Source organism: Aegilops tauschii, chromosome 2 (assembly GCF_002575655.3).
Source record: "Aegilops tauschii subsp. strangulata cultivar AL8/78 chromosome 2, Aet v6.0, whole genome shotgun sequence".
NCBI lineage: Eukaryota > Viridiplantae > Streptophyta > Magnoliopsida > Poales > Poaceae > Aegilops > Aegilops tauschii.
In genome coordinates, this window is record NC_053036.3 from 78526574 (window position 1) to 78545396 (window position 18823).

General features: G+C 44.9%; 1 protein-coding gene across 1 annotated transcript; it reads left to right on the forward strand.

The window, feature by feature from the left end:
• The first annotated feature begins 9660 nt into the window (after positions 1–9660).
• LOC109773472 (uncharacterized) lies at positions 9661–11348 on the forward strand. Its single transcript, XM_020332164.4, has one exon. It carries the CDS (start codon positions 9750–9752, stop codon positions 10839–10841), a length of 1092 nt encoding a protein of 363 aa, XP_020187753.1. The 5' UTR covers positions 9661–9749; the 3' UTR covers positions 10842–11348.
• The last annotated feature ends 7475 nt before the right edge of the window (positions 11349–18823 follow it).

Consider the following 18823-nt stretch of genomic DNA (forward strand, 5'->3'; position numbering starts at 1 on the left):
AAGAATGGCTCGAGGCCATAAAATCCGAGAGGATCCATGTATGAAAACAAAGTATAGACTTTGAAAGAACTACTTGATGGTCGTAAGGCTGTTGGGTACAGATGGATTTTAAAGGGAAGACAGACAATGATGGTAAGTGTCACCATTAAGAAAGCTCGACTTGTCGTTAAGATGTTTTCCGGCAAGTTCAAGGAGTTGACTGCGATGAGACTTTCTCACTCGTAGCGATGCTAAGAGTCTGTTAGAATTATACTAGCAGTTACTGCATTATTTATGAAATCTTGCAGATAGGATGTCAAAACATTGTTTCCTCGACGATTTTCTTGAGGAAAGGTTGTCTGTGATACAACCAGAAGGTTTTGTGAAAGATGCTAACAAGTATGCAAAGCTCCAGCAATCCTTTTAAGGATTGGAGTAAGCATCTCGGAGTTGGAATGAACGCTTTGATGAGATGATCAAAGATTTTGGGTTTATACAAAGTTCATGAGAAACTTGTATTTCCAAAGAAGTGAGTGGGAGCACTATGGAATTTTTGATGAGTATATGTTGTTAACATATTGTTGATCAGAAATGATGTAGAATTTCTGGAAAGCATCCAGGGTTATTTGAAAAGTGTTTTTAATGGAAAACCTGGATTAAGCTACTTGAACATTGAGCATCAAGATCTATAAGGATAGATCAAAAACGCTTAATAGTACTTTCAAATGAATACATACCGTGACAAGATTTTGAAGGAGTTCAAAATAGATCAGCAAAGAAGGAGTTCTTGGCTGTGTTACAAGATGTGAGTATTGAGTAAGACTCAAGACCTGACCACAACAGAAGAAAGAGAAAGGACGAAGGTCGTCCCCTATGCTTTAGACGTAGGCTCTACAATATGCTATGCTGTGTACCGCACCTGAAGTGTGCCTTGCCATGAGTTAGTCAAGGGGTACAATAGTGATCCAGGAAGGGATCACATGACAGCGGTCGAACTTATCCTTAGTATCTAGTGGACTAAGGAATTTTCTCGATTATGGAGGTGGAAAGGGGGTTCGTCGTAAAGGGTTACGTCAATGCAAACTTTGACACTAATCCGGATGACTCTGAGTAGTGAACCGGATTCGTATAGTAGAGCAGTTATTTGGAATAGCTCCAAGTAGCGCGCGGTAGCTGCATCTACAAGATGACATAGAGATTTGTAAAGCACACACGGATCTAAATGTTGCAGACCCGTTGACTAAAACCTCTCTCGTAAGCATAACATGATCAAACCCTAGAACTCATTGAGTGTTAATCACATGGTGATGTGAACTAGATTATTGACTCTAGTAAACTCTTGGGTATTAGTCACATGGCGATGTGAACTTTGAGTGTTAATCACATGGTGATGTGAACTAGATTATTGACTCTAGTGCAAGTGGGAGACTGTTGGAAATATGCCCTAGAGGCAATAATAAAATGGTTATTATTGTATTTCCTTGTTCATGATAATTGTCTGTTGTTCATGCTATAATTGTATTAACTGGAAACCGTAATACATGTGTGAATACATAGACCACAACATGTCCCTAGTAAGCCTCTAGTTGACTAGCTCGTTGATCAATAGATGGTTATGGTTTCCTGACCATGGACATTGGATGTCATTGATAACGGGATCACATCATTAGGAGAATGATGTGATGGACAAGACCCAATCCAAAGCATAGCACAAGATCGTGTAGTTCGTTTGCTAGAGCTTTTCTAATGTCAAGTATCATTTCCTTAGACCATGAGATTGTGCAACTCCCGGATACCGTAGGAATGCTTTGGGTGTACCAAACGTCACAACGTAACTGGGTGGCTATAAAGGTGCACTACAGGTATCTCCGAAAGTGTCTGTTGGGTTGGCACGAATCGAGACTGGGATTTATCACTCCGTATGACGGAGAGGTATCTCTGGGCCCACTCGGTAATGCATCATCATAATGAGCTCAATGTGACTAAGGAGTTAGCCACGGGATCATGCGTTACGGTACGAGTAAAGTGACTTGCCGGTAACGAGATTGAACAAGGTATTGGGATACCGACGATCGAATCTCGGGCAAGTAACGTACCGATTGACAAAGGGAATTGTATACGGGATTGATTGAATCCTCGACATCGTGGTTCATCCGATGAGATCATCGTGGAACATGTGGGAGCCAACATGGGTATCCAGATCCCGTGTTGGTTATTGACCGGAGAGTCGTCTCGGTCATGTCTGCATGTCTCCCGAACCCGTAGGGTTTACACACTTAAGGTTCGGTGACGCTAGAGTTGTAGAGATATTAGTATGCGGTTAACCGAAAGTTGTTCGGAGTCCCGGATGAGATCCCGGACGACACGAGGAGTTCCGGAATGGTCCGGAGGTAAAGATTTATATATGGGAAGTCCTATTTTGGCCACCGGAAAATGTTTGGGATTTTTCGGTATTGTACCGGGAAGGTTCTAGAAGGTTCCGAAGTGGGGCCCACCTGCATGGGGGGACCCACATGAACGTGGGTAGTGGGGGCAAGGCCCCACACCACTGGTCAAGGCGCACCAAGATCCCACCTTAGAAGGAATAAGATCATATCCCGAAGGGATAAGATCAAGATCCCTAAAAAGAGGGGATAACAATCGGTGGGGAAGGGAAATGATGGGATTTCTTTCCCCCACCTTTGCCAACTCCCCAATGGACTTGGAGGGCAAGAAACCAGCCCCCTCCACCCCTATATATAGTGGGGAGGCGCATGGGAGCAGCACCCCAAGCCCTGGCGCCTCCCTCCCTCTTGTGACACCTCTTCCTCCCCGCTTGCGCTTGGCGAAGCCCTGCCGGGATCCCGCTACTTCCACCACCACGCCGTCGTGCTGCTGGATCTCCATCAACTTCTCCTCCCCCCTTGCTGGATCAAGAAGGAGGAGACGTCCCCACTCCGTACGTGTGTTGAACGCGGAGGTGCCGTCCGTTCGGCGCTAGGATCATTGGTGATTTGGATCTCGACGAGTACGACTCCATCAACCCCGTTCTCTTGAACGCTTCCGCGCGCGATCTACAAGGGTATGTAGATGCACTCCCCTCTCTCTCGTTGCTAGATGACTCCATAGATTGATCTTGGTGATACGTAGAAAATTTTAAATTTCTGCTACGTTCCCCAACAACATTAACCTTAATTGCAATGTCATGCATCTAGCCAGCTAGATGATGACACACACATATACTTATCTCACTTTAACTTCCTCTATACTTCCTTTTAATAAGGCTACCCCCCACCCACCCACCCCAAAAAATTACTGTACTTTCATGACGGAAATAACCAGTAAGCAGAAGAACGGGAGGCGAAAGAGAAGTAGCGAGCTCATGGCAATATCAGGAAACCCACTACATGTGCTAGTATCTAGGCATAGACCATGTGGCAAAAATCGGATATCACCCATGCAACCCACCGAAGGAACCTGGAAAGTATTAGTGACAACATAATACATGCCAACATGACATCAAAAGAGAAGCAACATACATCAACGACACGCTTCAGCAAAAGGGGTGGTATCATCTCGCAGTACCTACACCCCAACATCCTAGGATTCTCCCTCGTTGACCAGTCAAGAAATAGGTGGGCCACACAAAAGCATCATTTGTGAAGCATTCTCTATCAGTAGCTCCGCTCCACGCCTGACAACATCCATCATGCCCGGCTTCTATAACCTGCCCAATAAATCAGAAAAGCACTTGCCGTAAACACTAACTCAAAGGGAGTATTGATCCATTTATGTTGTAAAGAAGATCGCTGCCAGACCAACAGTGTAAAGATTCACATAATCTGGTAAGGAAGTATAAGTCCAAACATAATATTGCCACAAAGAGTCAGGACTCAGGTTAGTTCCCAGCATTGAACCTATTGTTCTCCTAATGACTCTATAAACCAGGCACAAAAAATGTAAGTGTTGGGACGTTTCCAGCTGATCGCGAAATGAGCAACTAGGGTTACCAGGACACCATCTCTTTTCATATTTATATATTAAGCACAACATCTTGAAATAATTGCGACAAGAAAATTGGATTTTCATAGGTATTTTAGCCTTCCATATCCACTTGTGATTAGCTCTAGCCAAGTCCTTTTCCATCCAATTTTACATAGGCTTACTAGTATAAACTAGGGGTTTGCTAAACCTCCAAAACACATTATCAAGAAGTTCATTTCTACCAACAAGCATCACCTCATTCTTAAGCTCTTCCCATTGCTTCACCAAATCAAGCGATAGTCTTCTTCTAACAAACTATATATGTTTAATTGTTTCAATTTTATTGTCTGTACAGTATTGCTCAAGATAGATATCAAACAACGGAGGAAACCTTTCACACAAAGGTGTTTTTTCACCCAATGCACTCCTTCCAGAGTCTTGCAATATTTTTTTATTAATTTCTACCCCCACAAGTCATATAAAACTCGTTAATATTCATAATACATTTCCAGCAAAGAGAGTGCTCTAGTTCTCACCAAGGCTTCTTTTTAATTTCTACCACCATTTTCTTTGACAACATCTTGCTACAAAACAAGCTTCTTTTCTAATTTCCAACACCATTTTGCAAGGAGGCTGATATTTTGTTTCCGTAAATCTTTCACACCCAAACCTCCTTCATTCTTATATCTGCACACTCTACTCCACCTCACCATATGTTATCTTCTCTTTTTCCTATTAATATACCAAAAGAATTTCCTTCTAGGCTTATCCCATCTTTCCAGCATAGTTTGGTTAATCAAAAGCATCGCCATGTAATACAAAGGGATATGAGATAAGGCAAAATTTACTTTGATAGCATGACCCCCCATGTAAAGGACATTATCCACCCATGCTTCACATTAATCTAAGAACTTAGTATCAACAAACAACCACTCAGAGCATTTTAACCCAATATAGCTCACAAGCCTGCCAAGATATTTAACAGGGGAAGATCATATTTGGCAATTAAACATCTCAGCATATACTAGAACAGTTCACAAACAACAAAATATTCACTATTTAGGAAGTTTATTTTACAACCAGTCATGATCTCAAAAAGATATAGTAGCAGTTTAAGGTTAAAAGAATATTCACAATTATCTTCAAAGCACATGATCGTGTCGTCGGCATGTTGTAAAATATCAAAACCATTTGGTATCAAATTAGAGTCTAACATGTTAACAAGCCATTTTTCCTATGCTAGAAGGTCCATTTTGGTCAGATAATCTGCAGCGGTATTAGAAAAAGGAGAAATGGGATCCCCATGGCGCACCCCCTTAGAGATTTGGAAATACAGTCCAATCACTTCATTAAGTTTGACACTCATTGTACCACCAACTTCTTTCTAATTCAGTCAGTCCACTTAGGAGCAAAACCAAGCATATCTTCAAAGCCTTCTACCCATTATCTACAAGACTATAAAGATTACTAGGGGCTGGTCCAAATAAATGTTTATAAAATGCAGCAGCATGAGTAAGAAGGTTGTCAGTGCCCTCAACTGTCTTCTTTCTCCTCCTCTCATTCACAATCCAATGAAAGTAGTTAGTATTTTGATCTCCTTTCAGAAGCTAGTTTTCATGCAATTTTTGATACCAAATGATTTCCTCTTCAGCTAGAAGTTTTTGTAATTCAACAATAACTTCGACTTTTCTACAATACATCTACGGAGAGAGTACATCAATCTCCTCTAGTTGCTCTCGTTTAGCTAGTTCCTCTCTTAAGGATTTCCTCTTTTTTCTGGCAACTCCAAAGAAATTGGAGCCCCATCCCTTGAAATATTTTCAAAATATCTTCAATTTAATGTTTATAATATCAATAGGATCCATACACCCAACAGGTTTCCACCAAATCTTAGCTACCAGTGGGAGGAACTCATCATTTATCAACCAATTTAGCTCAAATCTAAACTCTTTGTTATGTGTAGTAACAAGAATAAAATCTTCAGTATTAAGCAGCATGGAACAGTGGTCAAAAATATCTTTTACCAGTTTTCAAACAAAAGTAAAAGGGAACACAACTTCCCAGGAGCTAGACATTAAGATTATGTCTAATTTTTCTAGGGTAGGATTTACTGCTTATCAGACTAGGTATATAGATCACCACTCATATCTAGTTGTCTTAAGCAAATGTGTTAGTAATATAATTAATCAGAGGAATGTTTCAAACTAGTTTTTTTTCTCACCAGCATGCCATACTAAAATCACTTTCCACAATGTAAAGACACCAATATTATTCTGGAAATCAGCTAATCCAGTTAGGCATTCTGCATTAAATTCTTCATTGGCAGAGCCATAGACCACCAGGATGCTCTATCTTATTTTTTACTCTTACACCACAACAGAAATTTCATAATGCACTTACCAGACTGATAGGAAACAATATCTAGAGTCTTCTTTAATACTACACAGGATGCTACCGGATTTGCCTAAGGAAGGAATTCACTTCAACCAATAAAGTATTTCCAGTCTCAAATTTCCTAAAAAGATCAAGAAAAAGTATCTCTTTTCATAGTTTCCTGAATCCCTAGGAAATCCAAACGATGACCCTTTATTTAATGAGACAGCCGGATTGTCGTACCTCTTTTCCCAACTCCTTTATAGTTCCAAAAGAGACTAATCATTATTATTTATTCTTTTTTTGGGTGTGAGTTCTCCTGCTAGGTTTACCAGGGGGCATGGTAGCACCTGCATTAGAACCCACATTATTCTTCCAACTTCTAGTAGTTGGTTTAGTAATGACAACATTCACTTTCTTCTCTCTTTCCCCCTAGATTTAACAACAGTAAAATGATCCTCATCAACTTCATTATCGTTCATCCAATTAGTATTAAGGGGGGATTTCTTTCCCGCTCCATTATTAATACAAAGGTGCTAGCCTATTATTTCTCATTATCATCACTTTTTTCTGCAACATTAGTTCTATATTTTTCTAATTCCTCCAATACATCGATCACAACAAAATATTATAAGGAATAACAACACCGATCCTAGCAACTTTACTCATAACTCGATATTGGAAAGAACATCAAAGTATTAGGGGAAGATATGTCGTAGTTACCTTGCAGATTTCTCTTCCTTGTAAGATTAATTTCCTTAGCTTCCATGTTCTCCATATTAGGTCCAGCAGTCCTCTTGCTTAATCTTGCTTGCACCTCCTCTGTCACAGGGGGAGTAGGGATGATTTCCACCCGCTCTCCAGAAGTTTCAAGAGACTGATCGATATATGGAGAGGGCGTTTTCTGACAAGAAAAATCTCCAGGTTCAAGCTCAGTAACTGCAGTTTCCCAAGGACAACATCCAAATAGGAAGAATATTGAGGAGTCATTGGAGAATTAACAACCACCTGCATAATATTCCCCATAATAGTTTAATATGCAACAACAACATGAGCCCGGACATCCACATCATCATCACAAGCGCCCATATTTTCCTTAGCCATAGTGTGATTCAGGAGAGCATTGTCTATTTCTTCACTTTCCTCTTCAGAGTTCTCAATCTCCACATGCGCTTTTTCAATGTCAGCATTTTTCCACATGAGCACAACTTTTTCCTGTTAGGAGGGCGGAGCCACAATGTCCTTCTTCTCATGCCCGAACTATCAACTTTTATGGATAAGAATTTATTGTCAAAGATTAAGATATTACCCTTACGGACTAGGTACTTCCTAATATTTAGTGGAGGTATGCCCATATAGTTAAGTTGGAGTGCCATTTAATTTTATCCACTAGACTCGAATGTATGGATGGTTCATAATAAATCCAGATACCATAAATAACTCTGAATTAAAGGAGTGGACTAACCGAAGAACGTTATGTTTTTAGGGATGGGATAAATACGAACACCTCATCTCCTCCTTCTCACATGCACATGCATGGTGTCATTCTATATTCTTTCCTATTTTAAAAATTCAAAATGTTTAGTTCAAACGGTATGTCCCATTCAAAATCCGTTTTCACCACTAAACCCGTCGCTATGAGACATTCTAAAGTAAATCTCATCTTGGTATGTTCCGATGACTTTTTAGTTTTGGGTCCAAAGTTAGCACGCGTGAGCTACGCAAGTTATCACCCTGCAATATGTAAGGTATATCGTGTTGACATAGAAGTTACCACGGACATACAAAATGGTCGGCCAACCTTCTTCTTACATGCAGCGTGCACTAGACGAAAAAGGCTTGATATCACCCTAAATTCTTCTCATTTCAGATTTTTTTTAAAAATTGTAGCTCAAACATCGGCCCAATTCAAAATCCGCCACAATGAGACCTTTCAAACCGACACCATATTTGTATGTTCTGACGACTTTTTGGGGGGTCAAAGTTACCAAGCCCGATGGTACTTATATTACTATATCTGTGGTACATAAGTTACAACGCCTTTTACACATAAATTATTAGAGTATGTTTCAACTTTTTTGGATCAAAATTATCACAGTGTTGTATGTAAGTGATCAGATAGTTTGCGGTGCATAAATTACCATGCTATTTATAGACAAGTTTCCGGCGGATGTTTCAACAACTTTTTTTCTCGGGTCAAAGTTACTAGGCCCGGGTACCCGAGTTACCAGCCCTATGATGCGTAAATTACCATGTTGTTTAAACAAAAATTACTATGGTACGTTTCAATAATTGTGTTCCCAGCCAAAGTTAGCAGACCGGGTGTACGTAAGTTACTAGGTTGTGAGTTCAAACCCCACCTTTAAGAAAAAGTTCTAAAAAACTATGGGAGTATTAAGAGATAACCGGGAGCCACACGAGATAGCTTTTGCATTTACTCTTACTTGATATAAAACAATTAGGGATGAGTTGGTTACCGGACCAATGTGGATGTTTTTACAACCAGGGTTCAAATCTCACCCTTACATTCTTTCGCCTAAAAAGAGGATGAAAAAGCCTATAAAAGGCGTAGGACAGAAAAACTGATAGAGAGAAAACCGGGAGGGAGGACTGACGGGGGAGAGACAAGCGGGGATGAGAGAAAATCGAAAGAGAGGGCAAGCGCGGCCAGTGCGCGCAGGAAGAGGATCGGGTGGCGCTAGAGGCGTTTGAGCGTAAAGCTAAAGCGTAACGTTCGCCAAATAAGTTTTGTGAAAATTAAATTACACCACTATTCCTCCTCTAGTTGATAAAACCACACTCTATTGCAAGGGACTTTAGATAGCAGACGCGGATTCAGTTAGTAATTTCGTATCTGTAGTACATTCACAACTTCACATGAGCTGCAGATTTTGACAATTATATTGCTACATCACACATGAACAGAACTTCCTCTCCAATCATGGTCTAATAATTGTAGAGAAAAAGAGTAATTTGCTTCCCGCTGCATATTATGAGCACTTGGCTGCTCCACCAACACCTACTGCGATAAAATCCATGTCCCTATATTGCGATTTATGCCCATAAAGCCATGATTCATATCAGATCAGATCTTCCTAGGCTCCTAGCTTCACTTCAGACGTTACATTGTCACGTCTGATTCATTAGTCATCATCTGTCTGTTCCAGAATTTAGAGTCTCATTGTTATATTTATTCTTCAGGAAAGCTTTTTAATATTGGAACACAGAACCACTCCCCTACTCGTGCATGTGGTATTGGAACGGGTGATGTACTGACTCCAGCTCCTGATCTAACCACTCGACATCTCCTACTCCATCACCACCTCGACTACATAAGCACACGCACGCTTCATCATGCTACACCATCCACAACCATAGCCACAGAGCAGCAAGCACACAAGCAAGAAACACGATCGAGAAGCTGCCAGCCAGCCATGGAGGTCATGTCTTCCATAGCCGTGCTCCTACTCCTCTCCTGCTCGCTCACGGCGGCGACGGCGCCTGCCGGCACGATCGAGCGCGTGTCCAAGCAGCAGATCCTGGCGAGCATCCCGCCAGGAGGGCACGCCAGCCCGCCCGTGCTGTTCCTCACGTCCCCCTCTGGCAAGTACGCGGCCTACTTCGTGCGCACCCACACCGCGCCTGGCGCCGGCGGGCTCGGCGCCGACTTTTGCTACGTCGAGGTGATGGCCGGTGGTGAGGGCGAAGGCGGCGGCAGCGCTACCCACGCGAGCGCGTGGGAGTCGGAGTGCCGGCCGGTGAGCACGGTGAACACGTGCACCCTGCTCTTCTCGTGGCACGGGCTGGAGGTGTTCGACGGGGCCGAGGAGGTGTGGCACGGCGAGACCAACACCGACGGGACCAACTTCCTCCAGACGCTCGAGCTCGTCGACGACGGCGACATGCGCGTCCGCGACAAGGACGGCGAGCTCGCGTGGCGCGCCAGCGACGAGCCCCGCCACGCGCAGCACTGCGGCGCGCCGGGGTCCCCGGGCCTCGCGGCCGCGCTGCCGCCCTTCGCCGAGCCCATTGGCGCGCACAGCAGCAACCTGCCCTTCGGCCAGGTGGAGGGCGGCAACGGCCATGCGGCCGAGCTGCCGCAGGCGGCGGGGCTCGGGGACGGGGTTGCTCCAGGGGCCGGAGCCTTTGCCGGCGTAGGAGGAGTTGCCCCGGGGCCGGGAGCAGGCGGATTGGGCGACGGGTACGGCTACGGCATTGCACCAACGGCGGGAGGCGGCGGAGGTGTTGCCGCGGGGGCAGGAGCAGGACCCTTGGGTGACGGCTACGGGATTGCACCGGGCGCCGGGACAGGAGCCTTCGATGGTACCGGGGACATGGACGGACAGGGTGCAGCCGCGACGGCGGCGGGGGCTGCGGGCGGGGTGGCCGGAGCGGCAGTGTTCGGCAGCCAGCCGCTTGTGGACAACAGCCCCTACGACAGCGGAGCCTACAAGGGCAGCCGTGGGGCCCGTCTCGCGGCGATTGGAACCGTGGTTTTCGTCGGTGCCATTGCCGTGGGTTTCTGATCAGGAAGACGAATCAATGGCGAAAGCGCGGGCAACATCTATAGTGCAATGCAATCGTGTTTCTTAAGGAGTTGTGAAGCTGTGATATAATGCATCTACTTGTTAATTATGTAATTTGTGTACCACAATTGTATCAAAGTCACTACAATTTGATAAAATTAAATTGTATCATTTGGCATTTTGTTCTCTAGTCTAGACTTTACGGCGAGCAATGCACATCTATAGAAGATTTGTTTGCCGCATATATATAAGAACTTTGTAACTCGACAGAAGTTCTATTTCCAGTAAAAAAAAGCGGTTTTCTGTAGCAATCTCAAGTAAAAAGCAAATAATCCGTGAAACAACCAAAAGATCAATGCCATCTTTCTAGAACCAAACTAAAAGCATCCACGGAATAATTGTTTCCGCGTCCTTATAATACCCGGTATATGAACCACTCACTTTGCTAACTTTTTCCTTTTTAGAATATGTAGCAAAGTTTACCCGCAAAATAAAAAAAGAATATGTAGCGAAGTGACCCAAAAAAAAGAATATGTAGCAAAGTGAGCATCTAGAACCGGACTGGGCAAATTTAGCCACGTATACGTCCACGGACACGCCCGTACGGTCGGAATGTCCTCATTTTATAAGCACATCCTCTACTTTAGAAATCCGAATCTATGTAAACACATGCATGTCGAACGTATACAATGAATAGCACACACAAATCCTCAATCACACATAGACTATGAATAGCACAACCAAATACAGATTATTCGTACGTAAAAATACATAGTCCAAACGTAAAATTTGTTCATGGTGCATAAATGAAACATAAAAAAACATAGTTCACTGATTTCAAATGTGGACCCACATATGCTCCACAAGATCATTGAGAAGTTGCATGTGCACCTATTGATTTCGAAGTTGCCGATGCATCTAAAGAAAGTTAGCAATATGGTGTGCCTCTTGTTCCGGGAGGCGAATCTGAACTCCGGACACCTCAAAATCATGTGTGGAGACTGCCCCTTCGCCTTCATCCTCGACAATCATTTTGTGTAAGATTAGACAACATGTCATGAGTTGCCTAAGTGTATCCGATTCTCACATCATTGCAACTCCACCAACAATACCCCAACGATCTTGGAGCACTCCGAATGCCCTCTTCACATTCTCCCAAACACCTTCTTGCGCTTGTGCTAAGAGATATTGCTTCCTACCACGAGCATCGGATATAGTCTTCACAAACGGCGCCAATTTAGGATTGATACCATCGGCAAGGTAGTACCCCATGTTTCAGTTGTGCCCGTTGACGGTGTAGTTGCATGGTGGAGTTTTCCCATCACAAAGTCTCTTGAACAAAGGAGGTCATTGGAGCACATTTATGTCATTGTTAGAACCAGACGTGCTAAAGCAAGCATGCCAAATCCACTAGTCCTTCGCTGCCACTACTTTAGGGGTGACCTCTTTGGCGCGACCTTGGTACTACCCACGGAAACCTTTGGGGTAGTTATTCCATTGTCAGTGCATGCAATCAACTGAACTGAGCATGCCTGGGAATCCACTTGATGCTCCAAGTGCCAACAGTTTTTTGATGTCCTCCATAATTGGTTATCTCATGTACTCTGGTCCAAACGCCTTCATCACGGTGCATGCAAATTGCACCGTGGCGTTCAAGCATGTGGTCTCTCTCATCTGGATTTCAGTATAAATGGCATCTGCGGCCTTACCATAAAGCAAGCATCCTAAGAGCGGTCGGGCATTTCTGCAGAGGAGAGAAGGAAAGTTGCCCGCAACAATCCTTCCTTAGATTGAAGTTGACGTCAGCCTCCTCCACGACATTTACTACGCGCAAGAAAAAGCCTCTGCTCATTTGGAAGCAACGTCGAAAGAAACCTTCATGGTATGTTGGGTCCAGCGTGAAGTAGTCCACGTACACAAACCGTGCACCAGCGATCCTATCCCGGGGAACAACTCTCCTACCCTTTTATCGAACCCTTGAAGTTCAGTACGTGCTCCTCTTGCTTCTCCATTTCTTCCTAGATGTTCATCATCATCATTTCAACATCTTCGTCATTCGCATCGATGATTTGATGATCGTCAAGGTCTGTGTTTCCATAGGAATCAATCGACGATGAATCCATCGGTCACTTACAAATGACCAAAAGAAACAAAAAACTGCTGAAACATTTCATCGAACATATAGAGCACGAGGTGCATGTCCAGAGGAGTTGCACGTACCGGTGGCGTCTGATGGCAGCGAACTTGTCCGGTGGTGGCACGGTCGGGGTGGCTATGGAGCAATGATGGTCGCGGAGCTACGGTGGCGGCTATGCCGACAACGCAGAAAGAAGAGAGGGAGAGGGCAGGTCGGGCAAGGACGAGGATGTCTTCAAGAGATTTGGTGTGGGCCCCTGTGGTTAGTCCGACGTGGCAGATGTGTCTGGGCAGGGCTAGGTATGTGGGTGTCGGTCAGGCCCTCGACATTTGGCCTGGTTTGCCACGTTGATGTCGCTTGAAGCTACGTCGGTATTTCCCCAAAGAGGAAGGGATGATGCAGCACAGCGGCGGTAGGTATTTCCCTCAGATATGAAACCAGGGTTATCGAACCAGTAGGAGAACCAAGCAACACAACGTAAACAGCCCCTGCACACAAATAGCAGCCACTCGCAACCCGACGTGTTAAAGGGGTTGTCAATCGGGTACGGCGCCAGAAACGGCGTGCGGACGGGAGAAAGTTGTAATAGATTGAAATAATAGATTGCGAATAAAATAAAGTGCAGCAAAGTATTTTTGTATTTTTGGTTTAATAGTTCTGAATAAAAGTGCAAAGGAAAAATAGATCGCAAGCAAATATATGAGAAGGAAGACTCGGGGGCCGTAGGTTTCACTAGTGGCTTCTCTCGAGAAAAATAGCAAACGGCGAGTAAACAAATTACTGTTGGGCAATTGATAGAACTTCAAATAATTATGACGATATCCAGGCAATGATCAATACATAGGCATCACGTCCAAGATTAGTAGACCGACTCCTGCCTGCATCTACTACTATTACTCCACACATCGACCGCTATCCAGCATGCATCTAGTGTATTAAGTTCATGGAAAAACGGAGTAAGATAAGAACGATGACATGATGTAGACAAGATCCGTTTATCTATTGCGGCAGATATGGATCCCATCTTTTTATCCTTAGTAGCAATGATACATATGTGTCGGTTCCCTTTCTGTCACTGGGATCAAGCACCGTAAGATCGAACCCACTACCGGGCACCTCTTCCCATTGCAAGATAAATAGATCAAGTTGGCCAAACAAAACCCAAATATCAGAGAAGAAATACGAGGCTATAAGAGATCATGCATATAAGAGATCAAAGAAACTCAGATAAGTTTCATGGATATAAAAAGATATAACTGATCATAAACTCGAAGCTCATCAGGTCCCAACAAACACACTGCAAAAGAGTTACATCATATGGATCTCCAAGAGACCATTGTATTGAGAATTCAGCGAGAGAGAGAAAGCCATCTAGCTACTAACTAGGGACCCGAAGGTCTACAAAGAACTACTCACGCATCATTGGAGAGGCACCAATGGAAGTGGTGAACCCCTCCGTGATGGTGTCTAGATTGGATCTGGTGGTTCTGAACTCTGCGGCGGCTGGATGAATATTTCATCGACGCTTCTAGGGTTTCTGGAATATTGGGGTATTTATAGAGCAAAGAGGCGGTCCGGGGGGCACCCGAGGTGGGCACAACCCACTGATAACCCACAAGTATAGGGGATCAATTGTAGCCTCTTTCGATAAGTAAGAGTGTCGAACCCAACGAGGAGCTAAAGGTAGAACAAATATTCCCTCAAGTTCTATCGACCACCGATACAACTCTACGCACGCTTAACGTTCGCTTTACCTAGAACAAGTATGAAACTAGAAGTACTTTGTAGGTGTTTTTGGATAGGTTTGCAAGAAAATAAAGAGAGCGTAAATAAAAAGCTAGGGGCTGTTTAGATAAAGACACAACTAAAGTAAATATAGCGAGTGTGGAAAAGTGGTGGTAGGAGTGGTGAACTTGTCCCTTAGCAATTGACTACTTTACTAGACCGATAGCAAGTTTTATGTGGGAGAGGCCACTGCTAGCATGTCATCCCTTACTTGGAATTCTATGCACTTATGATTGAAACTGTTAGCAAGCATCCGCAACTACTAACGTTCATTAAGGTAAAACCCAACCATAGCATTAAGATATATTGGTCCCCCTTCAATCCCGTATGTATCAATTTCTATGCTAGGTTGAAGCTTCTGTCACTCTTGCCCTCCAATACATAGTCCTATCAACATACAACTAACCCTATGGTGTGATCCACGCGCGCGCTCATATGATGAGCACCAAAGGACAGCAACATAACCACAAGCAAATTAAATCAATCATAGCAATTCATCAACCACCGATAGGACAACGAAAATCTACTCAGACATCATAGGATGGCAACACATCATTGGATAATAATATGAAGCATAAAGCACCATGTTCAAGTAGAGGGTACAGCGGGTTGCGGGAGAGTTGACCGCTGTAGATAGATGGGGGAAGGTGATGGATATGTTGGTGAAGATGGCGGAGGTGTTGGTGTAGATCGCGGTGATGGTGATGGCCCCCGGCGGTGTTCCGGCACCACCGCAAGCGAGGGGGAGAGATCCCCCCTCCTTCTTCTTCTTCCTTGACCTTCTCCCTAGGTGGGAGAAGGGTTTCCCCTCTGGTCCTTGGCCTCCATGGCGTGGGAGGGGCAAGAGCCCCTCCGAGATTGGATCTGTCTCTCTGTCTCTCTCTGTTTCTGCTCTCTCCTCTGCTGCCCTTTCACCGTTTCGTATATATATGGAGATCCGTAACTCCGATTGGACTGAAACCTTCGCCGTGATTTTTTTTCTGAAAATTAGCTTTCTTGCGGCCGAAGAAGGGCATCAACCGCCTTACGGGTGGCCCACGAGGGTCAGGGGCGCGCCCCCCTACCTCGTGGCCACCTCGGGCACCGTCTCGCGTTGATTCTTCCTCCGGAATTTTCCAAATATTCCAAAAATATTCTCCGTCCGTTTTTATCCCATTTGGATTCCGTTCGATATGGGGTTTCTGCGAAACATAAAACATGCAACAAACAGGAACTGGCACTGGGCACTGGATCAATATGTTAGTCCCAAAAATAGTATAAAAAGTTGCCAAAAAGTATATGAAAGTTGTATAATATTGGCATGGAACAATCAAAAATTATAGATACGACGGAGACGTATCGGCATCCCCAAGCTTAATTCCTGCTCGTCCTCGAGTAGGTAAATGATAAAAAAGATAATTTTTGATGTGGAATGCTACCTAGCATAATCTCGATCACATAATCTAATCATGGCATGAATATTAAGACACGAGTGATTCAAGGCAATAGTCTATCATTTGACATAAAAACAATAATACTTCAAGCATACCAACCAAGCAATTATGTCTTATCGAAATAACATAGCCAAAGAAAGTTATCCCTACAAAATCATATAGTCTGGCTATGCTCCATCTTCATGTTGGGAATCGTAGCATAATTTAAAATTTTCCTACGCTCACCAAGATGCATCTATGGAGTGTACTAGCAACGAGGGGAAGGGAGTGCATCTACATACCCTTGTAGATCGCGAGCGGAAGCGTTCCAATGAACGTGGATGACGGAGTCGTACTCGCCGTGATCCAAATCACCGATGACCGAGTGCCGAACGGACGGCACCTCCGCGTTCAACACATGTACGGTGCAGCGACGTCTCCTCCTTCTTGATCCAGCAAGGGGGAAGGAGAGGTTGATGGAGATCCAGCAGCACGACGGCGTGGTGGTGGATGTAGCGGGTCTCCGGCAGGGCTTCGCCGAGCTTCTGCGAGAGAGAGAGAGGTGTTGCAGGGGAGGAGGGAGGCGCCCAAGGCTGTCGGTTGCTGCCCTCCCTCCCCCCCTTTATATAGGCCCCCTTGGGGGGGGGGGCGGCCCTGGAGATGAGATCCAAAGGGGGGGCGGCGGCCAAAGTGGGGGAAGGGGTTGCCTTGCCCCCCAAGGCAAGGGGGAACTCCCCCACCCTAGGGTTCCCAACCCTAGGCGCATGGGGGGAGGCCCAAGGGGGGCGCCCCAGCCCACTAAGGGCTGGTTCCCTTCCACTTTCAGCCCACGGGGCCCTCCGGGATAGGTGGCCCCACCCGGTGGACCCCCGGGACCCTTCCGGTGGTCCCGGTACAATACCGGTAACCCCCGAAACTTTCCCGGTGGCCGAAACTTGACTTCCTATCTATAATTCTTCACCTCCGGACCATTCCGGAACCTCTCGTGACGTCCGGGATCTCATCCGGGACTCCGAACAACTTTCGGGTTTCCGCATACACATATCTCTACAACCCTAGCGTCACCGAACCTTAAGCGTGTAGACCCTACGGGTTCGGGAGACATGCAGACATGACCGAGACGCCTCTCCGATCAATAACCAACAGCGGGATCTGGATACCCATGTTGGCTCCCACATGTTCCACGATGATCTCATCGGATGAACCACGGTGTCGAGGATTCAATCAATCCCGTATGCAATACCCTTTGTCAATCGGTATGTTACTTGCCCGAGATTCGATCGTCGGTATCCCAATACCTTGTTCAATCTCGTTACCGGCAAGTCTCTTTACTCGTACCGCAATGCATGATCCCGTGACTAACGCCTTAGTCACATAGAGCTCATTATGATGATGCATTACCGAGTGGGCCCAGAGATACCTCTCCGTCACACGGAGTAACAAATCCCAGTCTCGATCCGTGCCAACCCAACCTACACTTTCGGAGATACCCGTAGTGCACCTTTATAGTCACCCAGTTACGTTGTGACGTTTGGCACACCCAAAGCACTCCTACGGTATCCTGGAGTTGCACGATCTCATGGTCTAAGGAAAAGATACTTGACATTGGAAAAGCTCTAGCAAACGAAACTACACGATCTTTTATGCTATGCTTAGGATTGGGTCTTGTCCATCACATCATTCTCCTAATGATGTGATCCCGTTATCAATGACATCCAATGTCCATAGTCAGAAAACCATGACTATCTGTTGATCAACGAGCTAGTCAACTAGAGGCCTACTAGGGACACGTTGTGGTCTATGTATTCACACATGTATTACGATTTCCGGACAATACAATTATAGCATGAATAATAGACAATTACCATGAACAAAGAAATATAATAATAACCATTTATTATTGCCTCTAGGGCATATTTCCAACAGTCTCCCACTTGCACTAGAGTCAATAATCTAGTTACATTGTGATGAATCGAACACCCATTGCGTCCTGGTGTTGATCATGTTCTGCCCTAGGGAGAGGTTTAGTCAACGGATCTGCTACATTCAGGTCCGTATGTACTTTACAAATATCTATGTCTCCATTTTGAACTCTTTCACGAATGGAGTTGAAGCGACGCTTGATATGCCTGGTCTTCCTGTGAAACCTGGGCTCCTTCGCAAGGGCAATAGCTCCAGTGTTGTCACAGAAGAGAGTCATTGGGCCCGACGCATTGGGAATCACCCCTAGGTCGGTAATGAACTCCTTCATCCAGACTGCTTCCTGTGCTGCCTCCGAGGCTGCATGTACTCCGCTTCACATGTAGATCCCGCCACGACGCTTTGCTTGCAACTGCACCAGCTTACTGCTCCTCCATTCAAAATATACACGTATCCGGTCTGTGACTTCGAGTCATCCAGATCTCTGTCGAAACTAGCGTTGACATAACCCTTTACGACGAGCTCTTCGTCACCTCCATAAACGAGAAACATATCCTTAGTCCTCTTCAGGTACTTCAGGATATTCTTGACCGCTGTCCAGTGTTCCATGCCGGGATTACTTTGGTACCTTCCTACCAAACTTACGGCAAGGTTTACATCAGGTCTGGTACACAACATGGCATACATAATAGACCCTATGGCCGAGGCATAGGGGATGACACTCATCT